We start from the raw sequence: 27,004 nt of genomic DNA on the forward strand, positions 1-27,004 counted from the left end.
TGGCTGCCGGACGAAGCTTTTGTTGTGCGCCTAATTAAAGCCAAAAGTAGCATTAATTGGGGGGGAAAAGATACCACACGCCGATAATTGCCATCCGACGAGTGGATGGATCACAAGTTCATGAAAACCAAGAAAAGTGTGAAGAAAACCGAACCGAAAATTATGCACCGCTGGCCTTTGTGCCTTATGCTGATTGCTGCCCAACAGATCGAACCCGACGATGGAGTTCGAGTTCGAGGAAGCCGCTGCGATCGATCGGAGTATAAAAGACGCGACCATCAACGATAATGACATTACTCGAAGCCGTGAGCAAACGGCAGCAACATCATCAACGCAACACAGGAATACAACCCCACGGAATGGTAAATGGATGACACTCGGCACCTCCTCGATCCGAAGTGGAGTTTTAATCATTCCCGTCTCTTATAGAAATCCATGCTGATCCTGTTGGCCCTGGCAGGCCTGGCTGCTGTCTGTGTCCGGGCGGATGTATCGCATCTGTTTGGTGGTAGCGGTGGACATGGTGGCCACCATCACGAGCACGATCATCACGATCATCACGATCATCACGATCATCATGAGCACGATTACCACTACGATGCTCATGCGCATTCGCACGACAGTCATCATGGGCACCACGGTCTGCACATAGATCTGCACTACCAACCGGAGGAGCCACACCACCATCACCATCATGTGGAGCAGGAGCCCAAGTTCAATATACCCAGCGGCTACAGCTATGCAGGACCAGCGCCGGCTCCTAAGAGCAGCTATCTGCCGCCAGCGGAGAAGCCCCGCCAGAAGTATCTGCCACCCAAGGCGTCGCTGCCACCTCCACCGCCACCTCCGCCCAAGGCCAGCTACTTGCCACCTTCCGAGCCGGAAGTGAAGTATCTGCCTCCTGCACCTGCACCCAAATATCTGCCGCCTGCACCTGCACCCAAGTATCTGCCTCCTGCACCTGCACCCAAGTATCTGCCTCCCGCTCCTGCACCCAAGTATCTGCCTCCCGCGCCTGCGCCCAAGTATCTGCCCCCTAAGGTCGCTCCCAGCCTGCCGCCTCCACCTCCACCCCCGGTAGTTGCACCCCAGCCAAGCTACTTGCCTCCTGCCAAACCGGAAACTAATTATCTGCCACCCGCTCCACCGGCCAACAAGTATCTGCCCGCCGAGGAGCCCGTGGCCAGATACCTGCCTCCCAAGGTCGCTCCCAGTCTGCCACCGCCGCCACCGCCCCCGGCGTCCAGGCCAGAGTCGAGCTACCTGCCACCCGCCCCCAGGCCAGAGTCGAGCTACCTGCCACCTAACCATGCGGAGGAGCATCACCAGCATCAGCCAGAGATTGACTTTCACATCCCCATTCCATCGTACGCCCTGCCCCTGCAGTCGGAGAGCCACGTCCACGTTCCCGAGCACGGCTACCAGTACAAGCCGCCGCTGCGTCGCTTCAGGCAATAGGCCACACCCATCGAACACGCACACACCCCCCTACGATACACAAACCTCATAAATACTGCATCTAGTTTTAAGTTTTGCAAATTAAAATCATTTTAAAAAACAAACAACAACAAATATTTCACCAATCCATTGTTTGAGTGACTCTTTCGACAGCCGACAGTCGACAGAGTCAAGGTCGAACCTATTAAAGACATTTAGCCAGAGGTTCGACCCCCTGAACAAAAAGGGACGCACAGAGACAGGCTCTACGGCTTGGAAATTGGATCTGGCCATGCGCGACCCCCAAAATCGAATTGCGGCCAATCAACCGAAGTAGCTTCAGCATTAGCTATTGGTCTTTTGGTCTGGCTTGAACATCGGCACCTGCAGCAGTCTATAATTATTGTCTTTAGGAATGAAAAATGATGTTCAGTGCGGGCTAGAGATATATATAGATATTGATTGTTGGATGCTGTCGGTTTCTGTTACATAAATACTCGAACTAACGCACAAAAATCGATAATCGCTAATCGCGAACCTCCAGCCATCAAACGACAGTCTCTGACCTCTTTCAATGTTAGCCCAGAGATGGGGCAAGCGTGAACTGGGGCAGATTGAACACTAAAACGAATCAATAGATACTCTTCCTTCAATGTGCGTCAAAGTACTCATGCAAAACAGGATGTTAAAGAAGTTCAAAGAAGATTTGACCCACCTCCAACTGAAAGTGACACCTAAATAGGCTGTTTTTGTTTTGTTGTTTTGGGGCTCTCCCACAAAAATGATTCCCAATTGGTTGGCAAGCGCAGCAGCTATCATAAAACCCAACAAGTTTGATGACTGTTGGCCATAAAGAGATCTCTCCAAAAACAAAAGCAAACGCAACGAGCGATGACTGCGAATTAAGATATTCGATTCAATAAAACAATGAAATGCCGAATAGCGAATTCCGCACCGAATACCGGCTGTGCTGCCAATGTGTCTTAATGCTAAACGCCGCTTGGCTGACAGCCGACTAGCCATCATCTGGACTGTAGTCTGAGATGCCATATCGTCTCTGACGACTACGCAGCGTCGGCGTAGACCCCAGACCGCTTTAGAGTCTGCCACCGCGTATGGTTCTCGCGGCAGCTCTAACTGTATAAATAAAGAAGCACTTGCCGGAAACTGTATCATTTCGGGCGTAGCAGTCGTCGCAGCGAGAACGTATCGTCCACTGAGGAAATAGAACGCTTGGATAATAAAATGGTTTGTCTACAGCATCTCAAGAGATCCATAGAGAGAGTGTCCTAACAGCTAGATACATCTGTCTCTCTCTCTCTATCTTGCCATACAGAAACTGCTCCTGGTCCTTGCTGTCTGTGGCCTTACGCTGGTGGCCGCCGATGTTTCGCATCTGTTTGATCATGATCATCACCACGATCATCCGGGCTACAACTACGATGCACCCAGTATTCCCTTCGAATTACCAACACCCGGTCCTGCCTATCTGCCACCGGAACCCGTGACAGCACGTGTTATTGCTCCAGTTCCGTCTTACTTGCCACCGGTGAAGCCGGTGACCAAGCCTACGCCGGTTTACTTGCCTCCGCAGCCATCAGTGAAGCCGCAGATCCCTGTTGTCAGGACACCCAAGCCCTCTTACCTGCCGCCCCCACCGCCAGTTGTGAGGGTTGTGACGCCTAAACCCTCCTATCTGCCACCCCCACCGCCAGCTGTGAATGTTGTGACTCCCAAGCCCTCCTATCTACCACCCCCACCGCCAGTTGTGAGGGTCGTGCCTTCTCCTAAGCCAGCCTATCTGCCACCTCCAGCTCCCATCGTGAAAGTTGTGCCACCCCAGCCTGCTTACCTGCCACCATCCGTGGCACCCGTGGTAGAGCAGCCCGAGCCGGATTATCTGCCACCATCGAAGCCGACCTTCAAGATTCCAATCCCCTCCTATGCCGCGCCGCTGGAGGAGCCCGTGAACAGCTATCTGCCGCCCCAGGAGATCGTGGAGCCGCACAGCGATGATGGGTACCACTACGATGCTCCCGCCCAGCCATTCCTCTTCTAGGAGGAACCACCCCAAGAACCTTTCCATCCTTAGCCATTTTATTGTCGTCTGCCAATGTCACGTGTATATACTATAGTTATTTATTAAGTTTCGAAAACGAATAAACCCTAACACAATGAAAGCCCACATCCTGCTCTTGAACTTGAACTTGAATTGGTTTTGGGGGAAAATCCTATCAGAAGTACGAACCAGGCCACGAACTCGACTCAAGAGTGCTAAGAGACAGCATAATTACACTTGAGGCGTCTAAAAATATCAGCGAATGTGGCGGCAGAACAGTTTCATTCACGGGAGACCCCGATCCAGCGGTGGCTATTTTGAGACGTCCGATTATGCCACTGAGTAATGCTCTGCTGGCCAATTCCGGCTTGATTTATTGCCGAACAGCGTGGAGCGCGAGTGAGTAATTGAAGCTGGGCACCCGAAACGGCCATAAGCTCTAATTTTATGGCCCGAATTGTGGTTGAGCTTCAATAAACGACGGCTTATAATTTATGGCAATACTTGATGGCTCCACAGACAATCGCTGGCATTGTTGAAGGTGTGAAGATATGCCCTCGACCCCCCCTAAACGACTTTTAGAACCCTCCCACGCTGATGGAGATAGAAAGTGAAACTAATGCGATCAGGAAGTTCAACATTTTTGGACGAAGAAGAACACTCTGGGAATGGAATCAGCGTGTTTGTGTTGACAAAATGAATTGCTTTTATGCAAATCAGATTGCATGATCTAATAGCTGATTATGGATGGGTGTATGGAGGAGGGGAACCCGTTTCTTCTGCTACCCTGCCACTGCCACTGCCACCCGCCAATTAATTCGATTATTACGCTTATCTTTGTTTAAGTGCCTCAAAAATGATTTACTTAGGAGCGCGTATACGCGTATACGGTTGTTGCTCTTAGTAGCGCCGTTTAAATAAACATGCCCCATAAATTATCGAGCTCATCATTGATTTTAGAAAGCCCAAACTGATGACCCGACGCGGGTTCAGGCTCACTCGCCTAGCCTGTTTAAGATCTTTTTAAGACTGCCACTAATGAAACGAAACTATTTGTTTCCTCGTTTTCGCTTTTTTGGTATGGTAATTTCATTGATGCATTTGTATTTGTATATAGTAGAACAGTAGTTGGAGGATGTGGTAATTCTAGAGAGCGGAGAACAAATTTGTAGCATAAATAAATAAATTATTTAATTTTATATTAAGATTTTCTCGATGATTTTAATATTGTATGAATTATTATAGAACTATGCAGAAAATCGAGCTTAAAACTTAATATTAATAAATGAAATAATTATTTTTATAATTTATAATTGTTTATAATTTATATTTATTTTTAACTACTATGCCTTTACATTTTTGTATATAAATATTTATACATTTTTTATTTATTTTTTATTGCAGGGTAATAAATATCGGATTTACTTACCAAAAAAGGTATTTAATAATATTACTTGTATTATTTATGAATATATATTTTCCTATTTTTAATATATTAATTTTTTTTTTATTTGGACATTTTTATTAACTTTTTAAGTGTTATTTTGACTTGGTCGTTTTAGTTGGTCAGCTTTCGTCACTAGTTCCACATTTAACGGCCAACTTTTGGGTATATATAATAGTTCGAAATATATCAGCCGAAAAGTATGACTTGAAAAGTTTCAGTACGAGTATAACAGTTTTGTTACCAAAAATTAGCTTTAGGCAGGCTTACAAATTATGAAAATAATTAAAATAATAGAGCAAAAACAATATAATGCTCAGAATTAGTAGATGCGCAAAAATCATGTTAATTGAAGTTTAATTTATTCCGCCATAGGTTTATCGAAGCCAGAGATATCATTTTTCATAATCCATTGCCATGACAATGCGACAGGGGAAGGGGCCTGATGTAACAATTTGTGTAATTAATAACAAAGTGGCAAGGCCGCAAATTATAATTGCCACTTGACTGATCGAGGAGTCCCCAGTACAACACGAGACGGAAGCGTCATCGCCATCGCCATCGCCATCGCCAAAGAAGCTGTCATCGATTCGATGGCACACAAAGGAGCGGACAGCAAGCGAGCGAGTGAGAGACCCAGTTTGTCATAGTTCGTAGAAAAAAAGAGTCGAGTCTGTTAATGCCCCTGAATTGAAGCCGAGGCAGCAAGGCAATCAAATTGACAATCAATCCATCAATCAAATGCGTATTGTCTCATTGGCCACCCGTGCGGATTGAACCTCTTAAAATGGAGTGTTTACACTTCAAATAATATCTATCTTTTGTGTGTGTGTTTTTTTTTTTTTTAATTTTTGGAGACAATTTAGCAGGTTTAGCTAAAGCTTAAACCGGTTAAATTTAATGTATTTTGAAAGTATTTTCAGTAGATTTATGTATTTCTATTTATTTTATTTTGTTCTGTGTTTTTTGGCTAGAGTTTCGGTTTACGAGCCGTCAAGACTCATGCATGAACCTGCATAAATAATTATTTCTAATTCGCCCAAAGAAGCCACACATGCACATCACACCACCAAATCTGCCACGCAACACAGACGGAAATTATTTCCCAGACCTTACCATCGAATTGGATGGGTAATAAGGCGACCGACCTCAAGTGCGCAGAAAGGTACGAGTACGAGTACCCCAGAGCTTCCGTATGCAAATGTCCATATCAGCTTGGAAATAAAAAAATTCTTGATTCCATGATTAATGATAGATGATAGTCCCAGTCCTAGTCCCCCCATCAAATTGAGAACGAATCTTTGTATGTACATTGTACATCTTTCGACACACTTAATCGTGCGTTGATGAGCTGTGAATATTATAATTAAATTGCGATGCCCCCCTTTTGGCATTGGCCTTGGCTTTTGAATGAAATATTCGATACGAGATTTTGTTTATCATTTTTACAAATAATTTACGTTTATTTACTCGTACGTACTTTACTTGGAACATTCAACAATAACTGAATACTTGGGTTTTTTTTTTGTTGCGATCTTTGTCTTTAGAACATCATTTGTCTCTTTGTACTTTTGCTCTTTATGCTTTTTGATCTTGGCTGCTCGTTCGTTGGTTCTTTGATGTTTCGTTTTGATTTACATTTTCGTTTTCGTTCTAGGATTAGGATTGGTGGTTAGATAGTTCGATATGTTCGATAGTTGGATAGATTTGTAGAAGGGTTTCAGTGCGGTGGTAATGTGGCGTGTGCGTGGTATTTTGGATATAGGTTAATGCTTGATTCGAGCAGTGGATTGGAGATTTGGGTTTGGAGAGTCGTTTCGGGCAGGTGAAGTGTGGGGTGCGGATGCGGGTAGAAGAAAGAAAACAGCAAAATATAGAGGGATAGATTATTAGGATATTATCGAACATGTATTAAAAATATATATGGGATATATATGATATATCGCTGCTCCATCTTAGTAGCGGCGCAGGCGGTAGAAGCGTCTTACATAGACTGGACGACGGTACTGGTAGCCGCTCCTGCTGTTGAACGAGTGTCCCACCAGCTGCTGCTGCTGCTGCTGTGGCACCACCTGAGGAGCCAGGTACTGGACGCGCTGGGCAATCGGCTGCTGCTGCTGCTGGATGAAGGGCTGCTGCTGCTGGACGAAGGTCTGCTGTGCCACGGGACGGGCAATGGGACGAGCGATTGGTGCAGCAATCACTGCCCTGGGGGGGCAGCAGCAAACACTGGCCGCGGTGCAGCGGCAGGGGCGGCGGCCGCTGGTAGTGGCTCGTCGATGTCAATGTATTCCGGTTCTGGGGTGGCAATATCCTGGGGATTGGGTCCCTGTGTGGCCGAATCCGGCAGCTGGGCACCAGCAACAACGCCCACAAGGGCCAAGGCCAACAGCAAGAAGAATTTCTGGCGAAGAAGAGAGGAGGAAATCAGGAGAGGAGATTTTTGGGCATTCTATTTATGGAGCCACTGGGGTGTGAAACAAAAAAAGTCCCGAGAGACACTCCAGCCCCGGACAGTTGTACACTTGAGTTGAGGGTTGGTCCGGGCACTCCAATCGAATGTTTATTTTTGTTTTTTTAATTTTGGTTTTATTTTCCATTTGACACATCACTTTTGGATTTATTGTGGTTTCAGTCTATATCCTTCTTAGAACTAAATGCACTTAGGGATTCATTATCCTTTTTCCTTTTACCATTTTTATTTGTATTTATTTATTTAATTTTGTGTATGTTTCACGAAATTTTCTCGAGCAGATGAGCGGACGAGCAATTTACACTTAAGAAGTTCAAAGCACAAATGATGATGAGCTGGTCAGTTGGTAGGAAATTTATACTACATCTGGTCTGGGGACGGTCGGTCTGTTCGGTCCGTCCGGTTCGTTTCAGTTCGGTACGTGGGTCTTAGAGAGTCTGGCCAAAGATACGACGACGACGACCGCCAAAAACCCGATGAGACACCAAAACTCCAAACCGAAAACCGCACAACGCGTTAGAAATAAGGCAGCAACAAAATATTATATTAAGCAGCAGAATCTGCAGCCCCCCGCGCCCCACCAACCCAACAAAAACAACAACGAATCAAATCAAAATTTAAATTAAATGAAACGAAACGAAATGGAATCAAATGAAGAGAGACTGCGACGGCTAGAAGAGTGGTTGGTTGGTTGGTGTGGTGGTGTGGTGTGGTGGTTGTTCAGTTGGTGCTTGGACCCTTTAGACAATCACTTGGGTTGTCGTCACGAGTCACATGACGCACAGACGGACAAGTTAACAAAGCATTTAAAGAGCAGAGCATTCCGGCAGATACTCCACCCCACCCGCACCTCTCTTTAGAACGCGCTCTGTATCTCATCAAACGACGCGTGGCTCAGAAAGAAGTTCGTTGCCTAAGTCTTTTGTTTTTTTTGCGGCTCCTGCGCGTGAAATAATTTGCATAACATTTTTGCTAGAATAATATTTTTCCCCTGAAGAGAGCACTCAACTAATTATGCGAAATTCTACACTCGAGTTGATGTGGACACAAAAATAAAGTCACTTCGACATTAATAATTGTATCTGCAAGCGATTTGGACTTGGTTTGCATGTCGGGAGGAGATTGTCTGGCTGGTAGCCCTCTCCATTCATACATTTGATCGTTCCATCATTTGTCTGTCTGGTTGTCTGGCTGTCCGCTTGTTTGTATCTTCACTTGACCTCAGCAGTGGCAACAATAAGCAAATTTAACGGCTTTCGGGGGCATACATCATTTCCGTTTTTCGTGCGTGTGCGTGTGCTGTGTGTGTGTGTGTGTGTGGGGAAATACATTCACCTGCCACAGTCGAGTCAAGTGAATGAAGCCACTCGAGTGGAGACCCAAAAAAAGATGCAGTGCCAATAAAAATGATTTGTTCGATATCAAGGCTAGGCCACGGAGATTAAGTGGCACAAACACAGGAAATGGTAAAGCTATTTTCAACCAACAAACATTGTAAAGCTGTTACCCATGAATATATGTACATATTTTATATCAAATACCCACTTAAAAATACTCTGAGCTCTAGCCTGGTGATGGCTGTGACATCACTTTTTGGCTGCCTTTCACCTGCATTGATTGATAGAATGTGTTTGTCAACGGGCCACTAGATGAGACACCTAGACGAATTTTATGCAACATTTTTCATATACCGCAAAAAAAAAAAACAATTTATTTTGTATTTTTACGGTTATTAGAAAATTTAAAATGTAATTAATAATGCTTTTGGTCCGCTGGTTGTTGGCTGACTGGAGTGTTAGGTTTCGCCTCTGTGTTTCATAAATTTCGTGATCCACAACAAAGCATCCATTATTGTCTGTTTTGGCCATTGTCTATTGCGTCAACGATATTTGACTTGCAAAATGTGTCATTTATATATCGAAAAAGCAACGTTCTATCTGCGTGTGTCTGCATAAATCAATCAAGGGCGTGGCAGATTTATGGGGCCACAATCCCCACTATTCCACAACACAATAAATGTAGTTCAGCGATAATAACATTTAAGCCAACTGACTTTTATTTATGCGAATGCCAATAAATCGAAATTAATATCGCGAGTTAATTATGTTTTTTGATCTTTCCATCATCGTTTCTATATGTTTGGCCGGAACCAAAGCGTCGGACGACTTTTTGCTCGTATTTGCATACGGCATACAGCATCAGAGCCCAAGTGAATCAAAAGCCATAAGCCGCTATTCGCCAGAGACTCTTAACTAAATGCCGGCAATCGAAAATTGTCTTTATTTATGACTCTGCTCGCTATCGAGAATCGATTAGACTTCACGTGCCTGGGTCGGGGTTCGATTGTATCTGGTTTTTTTTGTTCTAGGCATTCCCATATATTACGCATACGACCTGTTGTCCGGGTGGGGCCCAAACACGAGTCGGTTTTGTGTACGATTGTGCGTGTGTTTACATGCGATCCTTGGCACCTGATAACCAGAACTACAAAAGATCTCAATTTCTTAAACCAATTTTGTCACCAAGAGATTTGTGTGCTGGGGGTAAGACACTCCCCGTTTTCTAGCTGCCGGTTTCTTGTTTGACATTTAAATAAAAGGCGGCGCATGTGAATAGCAAAAAGAAATTAAACATTTTAAGCAGTCGTTTTTTAGAAATACACCCAGAGACAAAAAGCCCAGGGAATCGAATAGTTACACTGAGGTTTAAATATTTATGCACCGAGAGTGGAAATATGAAAAATATTTAAATAAAATATTTGTATATTTAAATTAAATTTAAATATTATTTTTAAAGTGTTTGATATTTAAATATCCATTAAATCGAAATGAATTCGATTCAAAAACCGCATCTTGCATTTAAAAGTGGGTGTGTTTCTTTTTAATATACAATTTTCTCTCAGTGTAGAAATAAAAACACAAAAAAAAATACGATCTTTATACGTAATGCTCAAGTCAAGGCTCAATCTAAGTTCTTTTTATATACTTTGCAGCAAAATTATCGTAAGATTGGCTTCGCCTGCGTTAAGATTCTCAAGCCAGACACATTCCTGTCACTTCTTTTCATGAAGATTCTCAAATACAATACTTCGTAAATATTTTTGAGGAATTTTATTATTTGTTCAAGCTTCCGCACATTCACCGCGAAACAGGCCAAAGCCAGTGCCCAGAACCAGCGCCAGAGCGCGTCAACATTATGAATATTCAATAAATTACGCAAAAAAAAGCAAAACAAATATATCATCTGCCACTGAGACAATGGCGAACTGTGGCATAATTGCCAAAGTTGTGGGTAGCCTTTGTGCGGGGTAATGGCATGATCTAGGCACAGAAATATTTATTGCAACAGCTCGACATGTTTGGGGGGCACTTGACAGATTTATAACTGCCTCAATAAATTGTCTTTAAATAGCCAACAAATGGTTGATGCTCAGTCTCGTTTCCGGGGGAGTGAAATAAATTATTAAACAATTATCGTTCATCAGAAACTTGACCTACACTGATGCCAAAAGCAGATCTCTCTCGGGATGAACAAAAAGTTGTTTGGTTGTTTGTCATGATTTGTTTGACGGTCAGTCGAGGCAGAGCGTCGAGTCCGATTTCTCGTTAGATAATTTCTGGTTCCAATCAATCCTGTGACTGGCACAGACACACCGACGCGGTGGGACGGGCACACGCGCCCAGTGAAAGCCGCCGCCACAGCCGCAAAAGAAGAACGTTCACATTTAATGGGAAGCATAAATTAATTATTGAAATTAGCCAGAATCTAAATAAAATAAAGCGAAATGGGAATGGTCATGAGAATGGAAAGGAGGCGACTCTGAATGAGAATTCAGCCGACAAAAGACGAACAGAGAACAGACAGAGTCATCTAATCATTGTTTAACTTAATAATTAATAATTAGTTTTTAATTCTGTTTTCTCCTAATTTGCTTTGCAGCAACAACAACAACAAATAAAATCGATGGCCGCCTGAGGGGCAAAGACGCGCGACGTCGGTGGCTTTAAGCCAAAATCATTTACCCGCTTTTGGCACCTTTTTTTGGCTGGCTCGTGCCACCGTTAAAACCATGTGTGTTGGCTGGCACTTTGAACTTTGTTTGCAACTATAATCAATAATAATTGATAGGGGTAAGTCTGCTGACGCTCATAAAAGAGCTTGATCTCTGAGAATATTCTCAAAATAGTGAATGCAAAAAATATAAAATCACATTTTATACGACCCATAAAAACCTAATTGATTTTTTTCGTAGTTTTTAAGCTAGAACTTAGTCAATACGAGTCACATCTGAAAGTAGTAAGCCATTTAAGAATCGTTAAGCTATTTGTGAGTGTAAAGTAGGAATTAAAAAATATAAAAAACGTTTCAAAGAAGAACTTCTTCCTATCACAAAAAATCGTAGACTTTTAAGAGTTTATTTGTTTATTGTTGATCTATGACAATAACCATAGATGGAGTCGCAACGACTTCCTACTTCAGCATACCCCAAAAAATACTCTATAAGCCTAGAGGCAAAAGATGCTGTAACCGATTAGCAGTTGGTTCAACTCAAATTCTGACAAATTGCTACCATAAAAGTGTAAACACAGCTAATGAGATTAGACCACAATCTGTGAGGCATCTTAAACCAATCCAATCAGTCAGTTCGACTTCATTCATGCTAGATCTAGATCGGTGACGAACCAACCCTGACACTGAAGGCAGTTAACCCGTTCTAGGTATCTACTAGATAGCGAATCGATTTAAATGCTTATATCTATATATGAAGTAAATAAAAATATATATATATATATAGTTTATACTGTCGTATAAGCCATTCGAGTCAATTTGCACAAATGAAAATGCTGATTATTATGTGAATCTGGCTCTGACTCTGACTATCTGCCTAATGGCCATTAGGAGAACCTGTTTATTTGGTTTTTTTTGGCAAAACGATAATGCCGATGATTGTCTTGATGATGATGATGAGGGTTCTTGTTGCGGCCCGCCGCTCTGTCTGCCGCGATGGTAAGGCAATGGGCTCTGTCTGTAAGATTCTTCTTGGTTTCATCTGCAGTGAGTCAATGGCTCCATTGCCTGTGGCACATCCACTAGATATGTATATTTGTGTGTCTTTCGTGTTCATATTTGAGTTTAACTAACTGCTATGACATTGTTGTCGATGTGGATATGCCGTTTGCTGCGCTTTGTTTGTTTTATTTGTTTGCGTGTAAGGCCAAGGTCAAAATTTGTAAAGAGATTGTAAGCATTGGATTAACCAGAGATCTACGTGTATCTATATGTTTCTACTGTGTGTATTTGTGCCTTTTCAATCGGATTGGATTGGATTGCTTTTTGTGTGTTGACTTTGCTTCTGCATTTGCATTTTTGTCCAAACTGAAGATCCCCATTGTCACTGCGTGCGGCTACAATCGAGTTGCCAGCTGATATTTTGACATCTATTATGGATTGGTTTGACAAGTGCTGTCAGTGCTTAAAACACAACGACCCACATCGAGGGACGTTGCCATCGAATATTTGCCGTTAATAGCTTCACACCAGCAGTCCAACCAACAGTCAGTCAGTCAGAAGCGAAACTGTCGAGGCATTAACCAAAAAAAAAAATATTTGCGTGACAAAGCCGCCCTCTGGGGCTTCATTGTCTGTGAATGAATGAATCGAACTGGACCGGACCGGAGATCACTCAAATGGAGTCTCTAATCTAGTTGTCTTCATATTTTGTCGCCTCTGTAGTAGTATTTTCCATGCATTTATGTGGTGCGTGTCGTGTCGCTTGACTCTGATTAATGTTGGCGTTTTTTCTTCGTTCGTTTTGTAATTAAATTTTTAATTTTAATAGAGCATGCCAATGCCTTGGTATTATGCTAATCACTGGCGCCCACAGCCATCTGCAAATCTATGGAATCATTTACAAAGGCAATCATCCCCCGACTCCTTCTCTTCTTTCTTTTATCCACGCCATGCACGTTCCGACCAAAAGGCTAAGCCGTATTATTGTCTGGCTATTCATTATGGCCACGAGCGGCGGCGGCGACGGCACAGCGAGTAATTGCCAATTTTGGCAGCTAAACGATTTTTTTCACGCTCAAGAATCGCAACGTTTTTAATCAACAAATACACTGCTGCCAATCGCCAGCAAATCGTCGATGTTGCTGTTGTTTGTTTTTTTTTTGCACAGATTTTGATTTATTTGCAGCCACTTCGAATGCTTGCCAGGAAGGTTAACAGTTGTTAAACATCTATTAAGCAATTGATTAATTTATTGTTAATTCGATGCGAGCATGCGACGCCTCAACCTGAACCTGAACCTGAACCTGGGACTGGGACTGGGCCAGAGGAGGGCTTATGTAGGGGCTTGGGGTGCAATATCGGTCAATCGAATGAGGAAGTGGTACGAGTATCAGCAAATGAATTATACAGAAATCGATTTATTTCGCAAGCAGAGCCATTAATTGAGACATCAGTTGGATTAAATCAAAGTATACGTGGATTAGTGATCTTCATGGGAATTATTTAAAAATAGACTGCGAATGTAAAGAGTGGTTAACCTTAGTGGGCAGAGTTTTGTTTTATATTTGGACGCTGAAAAAGGTGACCTAGGTGTATGAATAAAAAAAAAGCTTTACAAAATTCTAAAGACGTATTGTGGCACAGTATTTAATTTTTGTTTAACTAATTTTTGTTCTTATACAATTTAAATATATTTATTTATTTTAATAATAAATCAAACAAATTAATTTACAATCGCCCGGTGGAAAGGGAATATTTGATCTGATTGAACACAAATAAATATTATACTGGATCTGATTATCCATTCTATCCATCATTATGATCTCCATTATAAGCTTCATCAGACTCCAATGCGCAACTCAAAGTCGAATCCAAAGCTAAGCTTTTTGTTAGCTTAAAACTCAACCAACGTTAATTAACTTACCGAAGAGTATGCAATAAATTTATCTGAAATTGAAGCTCACACTTCTGTTTTCGATAGACCGTTGCCATAGCATACGTTTCTGCTGCCAACTCGTTCAGTCACTCAATCATGCTTGTGCAAACTGAAAACCAGTTGCATGCGTGAATGATTTCTGTAGTTTTTGCCGCTCTGTGCCGGCTGCTCCACTTGAACATTGTTGATGGGCAGATTTCATATTTCTTTGGGCCTGTGGCCCCCGTCTACACAAATCATCGTACGCAATGTTTGCTGGAAACCGTTTAAATGCGTTGCGAGTGCTGCTGCTGCCTTTTTGTACAATCGAATAGACAGCAGACAAAAAGCATTACAAATATGAGAAGAATAGAAAAAAAACGAAAGAAAAAAAAACAAACAGTTGAAACGATGCCAAGGGCAATTTCGCCTGTGATTGATATACCATAGAGTCAAGTGAAGTGGGCCGGCAAACGCACTGCACAATCATTTTGACGTGAATCACATTGCGTATGCGTAATGGAAGGAACAGGTGTGTTAATCGTTCTCTCTTTCGGCTGCGGCATAAATCACTCTGTGTGACTTTATTGAATGTCTATTAAGTCATAATTATAATATGTCCATTAATAATTTCGATTAGCTGCTGTCGGAATAATTTTTGAAGAATTAATTAGAAATTTGAGATGATCGACGACGACGAAGAAGGAGGATGGGATGTGATGGGAGATAGGAGATGATGCGTTGGGGAATTTCGCCTTCGGGTAAGAATTATTTTTTGTGTCTTGTTTTCGTATGTATATAGAATGATTTAATATTTAATACTCGCATTTACATTTGCGTGTTGTTTAATTCGTTTGATGGCGCGCCAATGACTACAGAACCGAACAGAATATTAATAACTTGTTTGGGAAATTTACACCCGGATGGGCTCTCAACAATCTCTCACAAAAACTACGTCTGTCATTCACCCCCACCGCAGCTAAGGCTGGAAACATCTGTGAAATTAGCTAAGGTCAGCAGGTTGATTTGCTGGCAAATGAACTTGTTCTTGTTATTGATTTTCAACTTTTATATCTATATCTATTTCAGAGATGGGGTCATCTGAAAAACATCTCACTTAATTATCGAAGCAAAGCCAACAGACAAACAATGCGTGGCGAATCTTTTGTCAGGCCCAAAATCTTTTCAAGTGCCACCAAGTACGACGTACGACGTACCAGTACAATATGCTGTAATCCATAAATCACGCAAAAAGTTGCACTGCACAGATCTTAGTGCAGCTGCTGCAGAGAGCCGCCGCTGCCGCCGCCGCCGCGTTAACAACATAAATCACACCCAAGCTACTCGTTAAGACGTTAATCAAATGGCAATCCGTTGGGTCGGTCGGTCGGCCAGGGCGACTGCTGCTAGGGCGCTAGGAGTCGCGTTGGAGTCCAGCAATATTGAAGGCCGTTTCGTACTAGATGCTTATGTAATTAGTAGCATGCCCCGCACAGAGGGAGAGAGACCCTATGCAACCAAGAGTGGAAAATGATTGCACAATTCACAACTGCTGCTGCTGCTGCAGTTTTTCTTATTTTATTTTTATATTTTTGGGCAGCCTAATGAAGTTGCCATGGCTACCAGACAATTTATTGACTAAGCGACTGACATATTGAGTAAATGACTGATGAACCTGATGACTGCATGACTGCTGCCTGGCGACAGCTTGTGGGAATAGAGTCGTTGATCGGCGATCTGCGTTGAGCGATCGATACGCTCGTTCATATTTATTTTGGCTCAACTTGGGGCACTCTGACGGCAGGCAGGCACCTTGAATGCAGCACCCATGTATGGGAGGCGAGTTAATGTTGCCATTGCAGTTACCGGCTATGGCTATGGCTATACCTCTCCGGCACTGGCAATTGCAGTCGTTATGGGCTTTCATATCGTATATAAAAGTGCACATAGTCATAATAGGTTTATAGATTCGCCAAAGCATAAACTAAACATTGGCTAACCTGAGAGAACGTTTCACGGCTGCTTGACGCTCTCGGAATTTCCGCCTGTGGCACAAAGACGATACGTCTGATTCTGATTTATGGCGCCCCCCCGGTTTGATTGATTTGACCTACCAGCTGGACCGACTAACCACTGGAGAGTTTTCAGGCGGTGGCCAGCGATTACAATTGCACTTGAACCGCTGATATTTGGCCAGTGCCATCTGCCTCTGTTCGGCTCTAATGACCGTCGCCATGAATCTTCTACTCGTCGTCGCCTGTCAGAAGCGACGCGACAGAAGGCTGATAGCATCGCTTGGACATTGAATCTAAATCCCCCGAGTGAGTGACTGACTGATATTTATCCAACAAGTTTTGGGGCTTTTGATTTTGGTGTAAATTTGTGTCTTTTATTTGGATTTAGATTTCTTCGCCAGGTGGGGGTTGGGGCAAGTGGGTGTGGGGTCTAATTTGTGGCTAAACATACTACGAGTACGCGTACAGAATTATAGAAGTCGAATTTTTTGGATTCTAGAAGGTGAACGGCTTGGCTGGCTTGTTGTAGTTGTAGCCATCGGGTCCCAGGGAGCCCGCCTCATCCTCCTCCCCGGGGCTGGTTGGCGGTGGTCCGTACTCCTGAGTGGGTGGTGCAGGTGGTGCAGGAGGACGGGGCTGATATGTGGGTGCTGGCGGTGCAGGAGGTGCAGGTGGACGTGGCTGATAGGTGGGCGCTGGCGGTGCTGGTGGTGAAGGGGGGCGTGGCTGATAAGTAGGGCCGGGTGGTGGGTTGTAATCCGGAACTGGAGCCGTAGGCTGTGGCTGTGGAGGAGTCACCTCATTCTCTCCCGGTGGGGGCAGATACTCAGATCCCGGCTGTGGCTTTGGAGGCTGTGGGCGTGGAGGCTGTGGGCGAGGTGGTTGAGGTCGAGGTGGCTGCGTTTGTGGTGGCCCATACGAGGGGGCTGGAGCTGTGGGTGCTGGTCCGGGCGCAGGTGGTGGTGGCCCATATCCGGGTGTGGGTTGAGGCTGAGGCTGTGGCCTTGCGGGTGGTCCATATCCGGGAGTGGGTTGAGGTTGAGGCTGTGGTCTTGGTGGTGGTCCATATCCGGGAGTGGGTTGAGGCTGTGGCTGTGGTCTTGGTGGTGGTCCATATCCTGGAGTGGGTTGAGGCTGTGGCCTTGGTGGTGGTGGCTGTGGACGCGATGGTGTGGGACGAGGCTTGGGCTGGTCAGGAGGCAAGTACTCCGGACCAGGTTGTGGGGATGGCGGCTGTGGACGCGGTGGTGGCGGAGGCTGCGTCTGGGGAGGTCCGTACGATGGAGCTGGTTGTGTGGGTTGAGGACGCGGTGCAGGTGGCTGCGTTTGTGGTGGTCCGTAAGATGGAGCTGGCTGTGTAGGTTGAGGACGCGGTGCAGGTGGCAGCGTCTGAGGAGGACCATAGGATGGAGCTGGCTGTGTGGGTTGAGGACGCGGTGGTGGCGGAGGCTGTGTCTTTGGAGGACCATAGGATGGAGCTGGCTGTGTGGGTTGAGGACGTGGCGCAGGTGGTAGCGTCTGTGGTGGTCCGTAAGATGGAGCTGGCTGTGTGGGTTGCGGACGCGGTGCAGGTGGCAGCGTCTGTGGTGGTCCATACGAGGGTCCTGGAGCAGTGGGCTGTGGCTGCGGACGTGGAGGTTGAGGTTGAGGCTGTGGAGGTCCGTATGAGGGACCTGGCGCCGATGGAGCTGGACCCGGTCCTATGCCCGAATCGTCGATCTCATTGCCGCTGCCAGGCTGCGGGAAGGGCACCGATGGCTGCTTGTAGTGGTAGCCATCCTCTTGCAGATCTGTGTCCAGGTGGGAGACATCCGCGTGGACGCCGCCCACGATGAGCAGCGCGGCCACCAGAGGCAGGAGACAGCGCTGCAACAGAGAACAGATCGGAGGGGGGCATTCAATCAACACTTCCCGGTTCGGGCGGAACGAGCAACGGACTCACCATTTCTGCTGGGTTTCCAACTGAGCGCGGATTTTCCGAGTTTTCCCGCACACACACACAAACACACGGGCAGGCACAAACACGAATCGAAACGAGACGAAGTCGAAATATATATTACCGGTTTCGCCTGACGAAAATGATTTATCCACTAAGTCCGGAGTTGGAGCTGGATGTCGATGTCGAAGTCGAAGGCGGGTGCCAGCGACGTCTTCGTTGCAAAATCAGAAAATCGAATGATGCCCAAATGTTCTCCCTTGGCGCATTTATACCAGATCCGGAGACAGAGACTGAGCAGCCCCTAAGCGGCGGCGTCATTCGCAGTGTTTCGGTCGTAGACATGCCGAGGCTTTGAGTCAGCCAAGACGAGACGAGTTTTGGGCCCAGTCGGTCGGTCGGTCGGTCGGTCGTTCGCTCGTCATCGTCATCGTCGTGATGCTGCAACCTTTGATGTAGCCATAGATGAGAAGCTGTACATAGCTGTACACTAAGATATACAGATAGATATTGTATCTGAACACGTACTCGCGTATCTGCTGTGGTTGCTGCTGTTGCTGTTGCTTTTGTTGTTTTTGCTTGGTAATCAGCGACGATTGTAAGTCAATAACACAGCGCGTACTAGTTAGTTTTTTTTTAGTTGCCTTAGCCTAGGCTCTGTTGGTTTTTGTGTGTGATTTAATTATGACGCCCCCCGTCCACCATGGTCAGCCCCTCTGGTATGATAACCGCCAAGCAGGAACCTCGAGGCGGCAGGGAATTCCTGGCTGGCTGTGTGTTTAGTTCATTACGATTAATGTCTTAGCTCTGGGCTATCTTTGGAGTCTGATTGCAGATGACAGAATTCACATCAGCCTGCCTGCCTGTACGTGGGCGTATGATTAATGTGCGAATTTTCTGTGACTTAACTGGAGACGCTTCTAACAGTAACAACTCGATGCCGGGGGCAGCCACATATGGCCAAGATGAGTTAAGAATCGTGCTTACATAATTGGCTAACCATTCCATAGATACCTGCCCAGCTATCGACTCGATAGATCTCCCCCTACAGCACTTTGATCTTTGTTGTGGCAACAACAGCAACAAATGATTCTCATTTGAATCGACATTCCCGCAGTTGGTCAATAAAATCATAGCCAATTGGCCGAGCGCGTAATACGCGGCGACTCACATAAATTAATTTTCTATTAATTAACTTTGCATTTTTATTGGATTTTCATTTTGGGGCCTCTACCTGCTTAGACGAGAGACATCTCTATGTGGTAGCTTTGTGGTAGCCGTTGTGTGATCGAATGTGAAGCATTTACAAATTGTGAATTTTTAGTGTGGATTCCAATGCTTAAATGTAAAATTGTTTTACTTAAGTTTAGGTGTTATCTTCCTCTTCGGTGACTTCAACATAACAAAAAGTTCTGACACAAACATCCTCCATCCATCCACTCGCTGTAATATTGCACTTAAACTAAACTCTCTCTGGTTCTAGATTTTTAGTATATATATTAGCTAAGTTTTGTTATCTTTAAATTATAAATTTACGCACAATTCCACTAGGTTTGTTGTTGTTTTTGATTTATTTGTTAAACATTTGTTGCTGAATGAACTATTTGCTTTTAGTTTTAGTTTAGTGTACCTCCCCCTGCCAATTCTTGTGTATGTGTTACTTTAGCTTAGTTAGTTGTATTAGTGTTTTTTGTTTTAAGGTTAATTTTGTCTCAAGCCATTATTCGTTTATCGTTTTTCGTTTTAATTAGTAAAATCTAAAAATCCGCTCTAATTGTTGCAATTTTCTCATTAATTTCTCTTTTCTCATTCCTTGTTTTTTTTTGCTTATTATTGTTGCGTTTGCAATGCTGTTAACCATTTCAATTTTGCTCGTCCCCGAGCTGTTTTCCTTCTCCAACCCACGACTTACTTTCCCCTGTAGATCTCGATAATGCGATCCTGATCGACGTACTCGAAGATATGTGGAGCATCCATGAGAATGCCAACAGTGCCGGCAGTTGTGACAATGAAGAAAATATACAACTGCAGGCGATCGATCACCATGGCCACGTACTTCCAATCCTCGCGGGTCTACACCACAAGCATAAGATATATATCAAATTGCTGTCGAATATTCCGCATCTGTATGCAGACGCCACTCACCTGTATGTAGAGATCCTCGTTGCGCAAATGTTCGGCTATGAACTCAACCGCCTCGGTGGCCTTGCTCGCCTCGGGCGAGAGCAGAATGGAGTCGGACGACTCACTCTCGCGACGACAGCCATCGCCTAGGCCCAATTCGGCGCCGCTGTTGACCTTACGGTTGATCTTACAGTTCGGATGATGCAAATCGGACAGCTCCATGACCTCCATTTTGGACTGCTTGCCACCAATGGCGCTGATATGCTTGGGCAGCTCCGCTGGCGAGCCGTACGAGGGATGCGGATGGGCCGGCATGCTCATGCCCGGCATTTCCATCATCCAGCGTAGGCGGGTCTTCCGCGGCCGCTTCATGAACAGCAGGGCGGGCAGATAGTGCAGAAATACGGAGCGTATGTACATGGGCATGCGGTGGGTGCGCGGCCCACGGAAGTTCCAGTTGATGATGATCACCGTCACCAGAATGGAGACCGTGTTCATGATGAAGGTGAACAGCAGATACTTGGCGATCAGTGGCAGCACCAGCGATGTGGGCGGCAGAATCTTCGACACGAGCAACAGGAACACAACCAGTGACAGGAGAATACTAATGCCAAGTGTTACCTTAGCAGAGAAAGTTCCAGTCAATCTACAGCTAACATTTTTACGTGCCTTGAACCCACCTTTTCGCCCGCCTCCGCTGGCAGATAGAAGACCAGCACACAGAGGAAGGAAATCAGCACCGTGGGCAGAATCAAATTCACCGTATAGAAGAGGGTCTTGCGCCGAATGATGATGTAGAAGGTGATGTCCGTCTCGGTGGGATGGGTGCTGTCGCCGTCGTAGACATTGAGGTAGGCGGGCACCTCGATGATGTCCCAGGTGCCCGACTTCCAGTAATCGGATAAATCCACAAAGTTCTTGTTGTTGTAGAGGGCCAGCGACACCTGATCGCCGTTGAAGGTCCACGAACCGAACTTCATAATGCAGGTCTGCTGGTCAAAGGGGAAGTAGGTGACATCTATGGTGCAGGAGCTCTGGTAGATGGCCGGTGGCACCCACAGCACCTCGCCAGTGGGATAGATGAGCACGTTGGACTTGTAGCGCACCTCGTAGTTGCCATCGGCACTGTTGTGGGGCAGGGAATATAGTTATCAGGATAGAAGATGGAAATGTTAGTCTTAGGGCTATGCATATGGAGAACAACGAGAAAGATCGCCTGCTGGAAAGCTGTGGATTACTTTCGCCTACTACGTTTTTTTTTTAATGTTGTTATTTGGTTGGTTTGGTTAGTGTACAGAGTTCAGAGAGAGAGAGAGAGTAGTTGGGAGTAGTACTAGTACTGTTATATTGTAATGGCCATTTACTCACTTATTGAAGAGCACAATGTCCGGCTTCCAAACCTTGTCGGGGGGCAGACGTAGCACCCCGATGCCGCCATAGTCGGCCTCATCCCACTGCAGCTGGTAGTCGTACCAAACCAAACGTAACCAAACGTTTGATTTCATAATTTGATTTTTCTCATTCTTGTGATTCGGTTCGGTTCAGTTCGGGAATATTCGGTTTGTATTTTGTTTTAATGGTGATATCATATGGTGATGGTTTTGGTGGTTTGGTAGTGGTTGGTTATTTGGTTGTTGTTTTTTTTTTTTTTTGGTGGTTTGGTGGTGGTTACGTGAGAGATAACGGTACGAGGACGAATTCGATTTATATTGGGGATTCGAAACGAATCGAAATCGAATCGAGTTTGAGATAGGGAGAGAGAGAGAGAGAGAGAGATTGGGCGGGAAGGGATAGTTAAGACAATTATTTCGCATTTGGTTAACTCTTAGTTGTGTTAGTTAGTTAGTTAGTTTTGTTGGCTTGTTTAAACTTAATTCTTTAGGGTTAGTATTCGGAATTAGTTTTTTTTTTTGTTTTTTTTTTGGTTTTTTTTTTGTTTGCATGTAACTGTATTTCTTCAGCACTACGAAACATACAAAGACAAAAAGTCAAAGTCAAGGCAACGGTTTACGTAATTTTATTTACAAAAGCATTAAATAAAACGAAACTCATACTTTTTTTTGGTATGCCTCCAACGCCCCATGCCACGCCCATAACTCAAACATGGGCGTGACTGGAGGCTGGCTGCGTGTTAGTGTTAGTGTGTGTGTGTGTGTGGCAACAACGAAACTGAAGAATTCAAACACGAAAATACATTTACACTCTACTAATGTTAGTTTTTTTTTCTGGTTACGTTTTTTTTTTTTATAGATATATTCTTATTATTTTATGGGTTTTTGTCTTTGGAAAATTTGATTTTTGTGAACACTTACGACATTGATTAGCTGTACGAACGCCAAACCAAATCTTACTCCAACTTTTTGTGTCATATTCTGTACGGGTCGTATGAGTTTATTGTAGCCTCGAAAGAGGTCACGCACCAGGCGCTCTTCATCTTCGGATGCACTGACTAAAAAACCAAACACAAAAATAAAAAACGGAAGGAAAAACGCACAAAAGAAAAAAGTAAAAATAAAAAGAAATAAAATGAAACAGTAAAAAGATACAAAATGGGGAGAGAAAGATACATAAACAGAGAGAAAGAGAAATAACGAAAGCAAAACGTTCGATAAATAAACATATAGAGATAATGAAATCAGAGAATACAGAGAACGGACAAAGAAACGGAACGGATGAGCAAAGTTGTTGTATTCTTTGTATTTAGTTTTTCTTGGTTTTTTTTTTTTAATTTAATTTTTCATTTTTGAATGGGCTTAGGATGATACAGCTTAGACAGAGATAGAGTTAGGCAGAGAGACAGAGCGAGAGAGACAGTGTGTGTGTGTGAGAGATAGAGAGAGAGAGACAGTCTGAGAGAGCGAGAGAGACAGAAAGGACAGAGAGAGAGAGAGAGAGAGAGAGAGAGACATTTATCCAACTTTTCACCGATTCTTCAACATCTTCTTCTTTAGCAACTTGGAATTTTGGAATTTTGATTTTGGAAAAAGTAAACATGAGTACCGCTCGGTTGTGGGTTTTATTTTTGGATTTTTTTTTTTTTAGTGGTGCTGCAAGTGTTTGATGTTGTTGTTGTTGTTTCTGTTGTGATGGTTCTTGGCCTACGTTGATTATACGCCGCATTAGGAGGCACTTGCATTAAACAAGAACTAGGCGAGAGTCACATACCTCACATAGTGACTGCTTTAATGCAAATGTCTCTCATTAGGTGGTTCTTACAGTCCTGGAGCCTAGCTTATAATTGTAATACGATAACACGATAAAACAGCTAACGATAACGATAACGATCAACGAATGTGCTTAACGATGTGCAACACTTATATTTTGGTGCCCCCTTTTTACCCTCAAACATACATCCTAAGGACCTATCAAGGGATTCCCCCGTCTATCTAGAGAGTGTAAAGGAAAGGGACGACTATATTCCATTAATCCGTTGTTTTCGTTTTTTTTTTTTTGCTACGTCAGCTGAGTAAAGTTTGTTCTAAAACTTTATCCGAAAGCTTCGCACGTCCTTCGCACTTCACGTGGCGTGTGTGGGAGAGAGCGGAAAGCTCTTTTTTGGGATGGATGCTGCTGCTGCTGCTGGCTCTCACACTCTGGCTTGCGTGTGTGTGTGACCGGGTTATCCTTGGCGCCAATGTGTGTGTGAGAGTGAGTGCGTGCTGGACTCATATATGGAGCACACGCGTGCCTACTGCTATGTGAGTGTGACTCCCTTCTGGAGTTGCACTTTACGGCTAGGTGAATGGTGGTCTGGATCCGATGGGGATGCGTGGATGTTCATACCGATACTATGTGATTGCGAGTGAGTGGTTGTGTGTGTGTGTTTGAGTGGGTGTTTGTGTGTGTGTGTATGTACTATATTCATTATATCCAGAGCTCTATACACTAAGTACGCCTCGTTTTCAGGGTTCTGTTCTAGTACAAGTTCTATTTCGTTTTCCCTATCTTTTTTCTTGGACTGCTCAGAAGAGAAGGAGTATGAATTAAGATTCGGCAGTTGATACAGAAATCTTTATATATACCTATACATAAAGTATATATATATGTATGTATGTTGTATATAATATGCATTTCATTAACTGAAATCAGTAATTTTTTCGGTTAAAATCGGTTACGTTTTGTTGTTGTTTTGTGGTTGATCTTTTTTTTTTTTTGATTGTTGTTCATTTCAGTTGCTGTTCATCCTGCGGCTGTTCGGTTGTGTCCCTCAAGGACCTTGGCTACCTTGTGCTTACAGTAGTAGCCCCTTAAAAACGTGGGATAGTCACGGGGTGGGGTGGGTTGGTTGGGGATTTAGGGGGACTTAGATGGGGCTTGGAGAAAAGTATAATTACAAAATGCAGAGATAGCTAAGGAGGATATATTTATGCATATATATATATATGTTAAGAGAGAGAAAGAGAGAGTACGGGTATTTTATATGTGTACTGGAGTATAAGGAATAGTTTTTTATAGGGTACAGAAGTTTACAGTTGTCGAGCATTATACAGAGAGAGAGAGAAAGAGAGACAGAGAGCAAGAGCAAGAGACAGAGATAGAAGAGGGCAAGTAGCAAGAGAAATATATACATATATAGCAGCTGCAGCTAATAGACAGACAGAGATACATTTGTAGCTATAGAAGAAGATCTATTCTTAACGGGCGGGTGGTGGGGCCAGCACTCAACTCAACTGTTTTTGTGCGGGTGTTGGGTGGGTGGTTGGATGGATGGGTGTGCTACTGAGGAGAGTTCTACGATAGATTATATGAAATATATATATATATATAGTTTGATAGTTTGATATAGAGTGGAATGACTAGCGCAGTTTGTGGGTTTGGTTTATAATTTTCTCGTATTTTTTTTTTTTCGTTTGCAGCGCTGCAGCAGCGTCGCTTTGGCAGATTCTCCAAGTCTCATTAAACATTTTGTCGGGAGGGAGATATTCTCAGCATCGCACCCAGTCGAAAGTTGTCGATGGTTCGGTGTGGCGGTTTTTCTGTTACTTTTTTCTGGTTTCTTGTTTCTGGTTCTTGCTAGGTTGTGGGGTAGTGTTGAGAGGCTGAGATACAATACAAGGAAGCAGCGGCCGCGGAGCTGAGGCTGATGGTGGTGGTGGTTGGTTGGTTGGTTGGTTGGTTGGTGGTTGGCCAAAATGAGAGCTTGGAGAACTTGCTAAGGCGGCGCTGCCAGCGCGAGTTATAAAATTTAAGAAAAAAATCAAATCATTGCTGTAAAAATTTGTTAGCTAGCTAAGAAAGAGAGAGAGAGAGAAAGAGAGATAGGTTTTCTTTTGTTTTTTTTCGGAGGGGATTGGATTTTTGTTTTAGAAAACGGTTAGCAGAGTTTTTACAGAGTTGTTCCATTTGGCCTTTTTTGCGAGTTTTTCATTACATAACATCCCCAGCCCGGAAATGGGGGCAGAGTTCGCAAGGCCCCCCCCATATTTCGCCTCTCACCGTACGTACCTGCGGCAATGGCCAGAAGCACAAGGATGCCGTACAGCAGCCAGGATCTGCTGCTATTTGACTCCATGGTGGTATGGTTTTCCGCTTTTCCGAGCACTTACAACTGGAACCAGGACATGTTGGGAAATTTGTAGGGCTGATGCTGGATGATGGATGGATGGAGTCCACGCCCCGAACTGCAGACACACAAAGAACAGCAGCCTTAGAGCTGGTAAAACTTTGCTTTCAAAAAAGGTTTTGCACTTCACCTTTAGGCCAGCCGCTTGGCTTTTGATTTTTAATGAATTTTTTGGTTAATTTTCACAAGGTTTTTCCGAATTTTCCACAAGAGTTTGCACTGCTCTGACTGGGAGCAAGTCAGTTTGGGTGCGGATTAAGAACTCTACTTCGGGATTCTGGATAAAAATCAATGGGATTGCGACTTTGAGGCGCGCAGCAGCCGAGTGGAAAGGCCACTGCGCAGGCGTTAAATTTCGGATAAAAGAGAGCAAATTTCGTACGCCCGCTCCCTTATCCAGGGGGTGGCTCTCTCTCTCTCTCTCTATCTCCTTCTCATCCTCTCCCTTTAGTAGTTTGTAAACAAAGACGGCAAACAGCTGTTGGATGATGCTTGCCATGTTGACATGGCATGTGCTCTGCGGTGAGCACAGGGATGCCACCCGCCCCAAAAGAAGTTCCGCCACAGTGCATACGAAAAGTAAATGAATGAGAACGTATGCTTCCGTGTACGCTTAAATTATACGTATATTAATTATGACACAACACTTGAGCCTATAAATTAAGCAAACAAACAACAGCAACAAAAAAACACACAAAAGCAACACCTCAAAAGGTCATGTGGGCAGGGCGCTTAATTTGTTATTTCATAGTTTGTTTTTTTTTTAGTTGTTTTTTTTCCATGATATGTTGCTCCTAATTACTGATGAATATCATTAGCATGCCGCAGTTCCTCATGGCGCCTCAATGATTCCACATAGAATGCATAAAAGGTTAGCTTAGGGAAACACTTACAGCACATTGTTGCAAGCTGAAACATCATTAACATTTTTAAGGTTTTTTTCGGGGTTTTGGGAGGAGGAAGTCAATAAGTTCATGTTCGATTCGTTACAGTAGGGAAACCCTGCTTAGAAAATATCTCTTTTGTGC

General features: G+C 44.1%; 5 protein-coding genes across 5 annotated transcripts; 2 read left to right on the forward strand and 3 right to left on the reverse strand.

The window, feature by feature from the left end:
- Positions 1–287: 287 nt before the first annotated feature.
- Positions 288–1,458, forward strand: LOC111074782 (leucine-rich repeat extensin-like protein 3). Its single transcript, XM_022367718.2, has 3 exons — positions 288–362; positions 430–944; positions 1,053–1,458. The coding sequence occupies exons 1-3, from the start codon at positions 288–290 to the stop codon at positions 1,456–1,458; spliced, it is 996 nt and encodes a 331-aa protein (XP_022223410.2).
- Positions 1,459–2,619: 1,161 nt separating this feature from the next.
- LOC111074777 (proline-rich extensin-like protein EPR1) lies at positions 2,620–3,614 on the forward strand. Its single transcript, XM_022367712.2, has 2 exons — positions 2,620–2,685; positions 2,774–3,614. The coding sequence occupies exons 1-2, from the start codon at positions 2,683–2,685 to the stop codon at positions 3,494–3,496; spliced, it is 726 nt and encodes a 241-aa protein (XP_022223404.2). The 5' UTR covers positions 2,620–2,682; the 3' UTR covers positions 3,497–3,614.
- A 2,773-nt stretch (positions 3,615–6,387) lies between these two features.
- On the reverse strand, positions 6,388–7,765 carry LOC111074776 (gamma-gliadin B-I). The gene is given in 3 exon segments (XM_022367711.2): positions 6,388–7,141; positions 7,144–7,344; positions 7,634–7,765. Coding segments are annotated over 3 exon segments (450 nt in total). The 5' UTR covers positions 7,637–7,765; the 3' UTR covers positions 6,388–6,895.
- An 8,932-nt stretch (positions 7,766–16,697) lies between these two features.
- Positions 16,698–18,499, reverse strand: LOC111074750 (vegetative cell wall protein gp1). The gene is made up of 2 exons (XM_022367666.2): positions 18,296–18,499; positions 16,698–18,219 (listed from the first exon to the last, which is right to left on the reverse strand). The coding sequence occupies exons 1-2, from the start codon at positions 18,296–18,298 to the stop codon at positions 16,849–16,851; spliced, it is 1,374 nt and encodes a 457-aa protein (XP_022223358.2). The 5' UTR covers positions 18,299–18,499; the 3' UTR covers positions 16,698–16,848.
- Positions 18,500–19,458: 959 nt separating this feature from the next.
- Positions 19,459–26,246, reverse strand: LOC111074749 (acetylcholine receptor subunit beta-like 1). The gene is made up of 7 exons (XM_022367664.2): positions 26,107–26,246; positions 25,859–26,034; positions 22,726–22,862; positions 21,782–21,936; positions 21,094–21,538; positions 20,435–21,034; positions 19,459–20,362 (listed from the first exon to the last, which is right to left on the reverse strand). The coding sequence occupies exons 2-7, from the start codon at positions 25,923–25,925 to the stop codon at positions 20,198–20,200; spliced, it is 1,569 nt and encodes a 522-aa protein (XP_022223356.1). The 5' UTR covers positions 25,926–26,034; positions 26,107–26,246; the 3' UTR covers positions 19,459–20,197.
- Between the last annotated feature and the right edge of the window lie 758 nt (positions 26,247–27,004).

Source organism: Drosophila obscura, unplaced genomic scaffold (genome assembly GCF_018151105.1).
Source record: "Drosophila obscura isolate BZ-5 IFL unplaced genomic scaffold, ASM1815110v1 contig_208, whole genome shotgun sequence".
Classification (NCBI taxonomy): Eukaryota; Metazoa; Arthropoda; class Insecta; order Diptera; family Drosophilidae; genus Drosophila; species Drosophila obscura.

Bases quoted from the DNA above. Each gene is read 5' to 3' on its own strand.
- LOC111074782 (XM_022367718.2), top strand. From the start codon at position 288: ATGACATTACTCGAAGCCGTGAGCAAACGGCAGCAACATCATCAACGC. The intron at 363-429 runs GTAAATGGATGA...CGTCTCTTATAG, and splicing joins GAATACAACCCCACGGAATG to AAATCCATGCTGATCCTGTT. The intron at 945-1,052 runs GTATCTGCCTCC...GGTCGCTCCCAG, and splicing joins CCGCCTGCACCTGCACCCAA to CCTGCCGCCTCCACCTCCAC.
- LOC111074749 (XM_022367664.2), bottom strand. From the start codon at position 25,925: ATGGAGTCAAATAGCAGCAGATCCTGGCTGCTGTACGGCATCCTTGTG. The intron at 22,863-25,858 runs GTACGTACGGTG...TTGGTTTTTTAG, and splicing joins GCTTCTGGCCATTGCCGCAG to TCAGTGCATCCGAAGATGAA. The intron at 20,363-20,434 runs GTGAGTGGCGTC...CTTGTGGTGTAG, and splicing joins ACGAGGATCTCTACATACAG to ACCCGCGAGGATTGGAAGTA.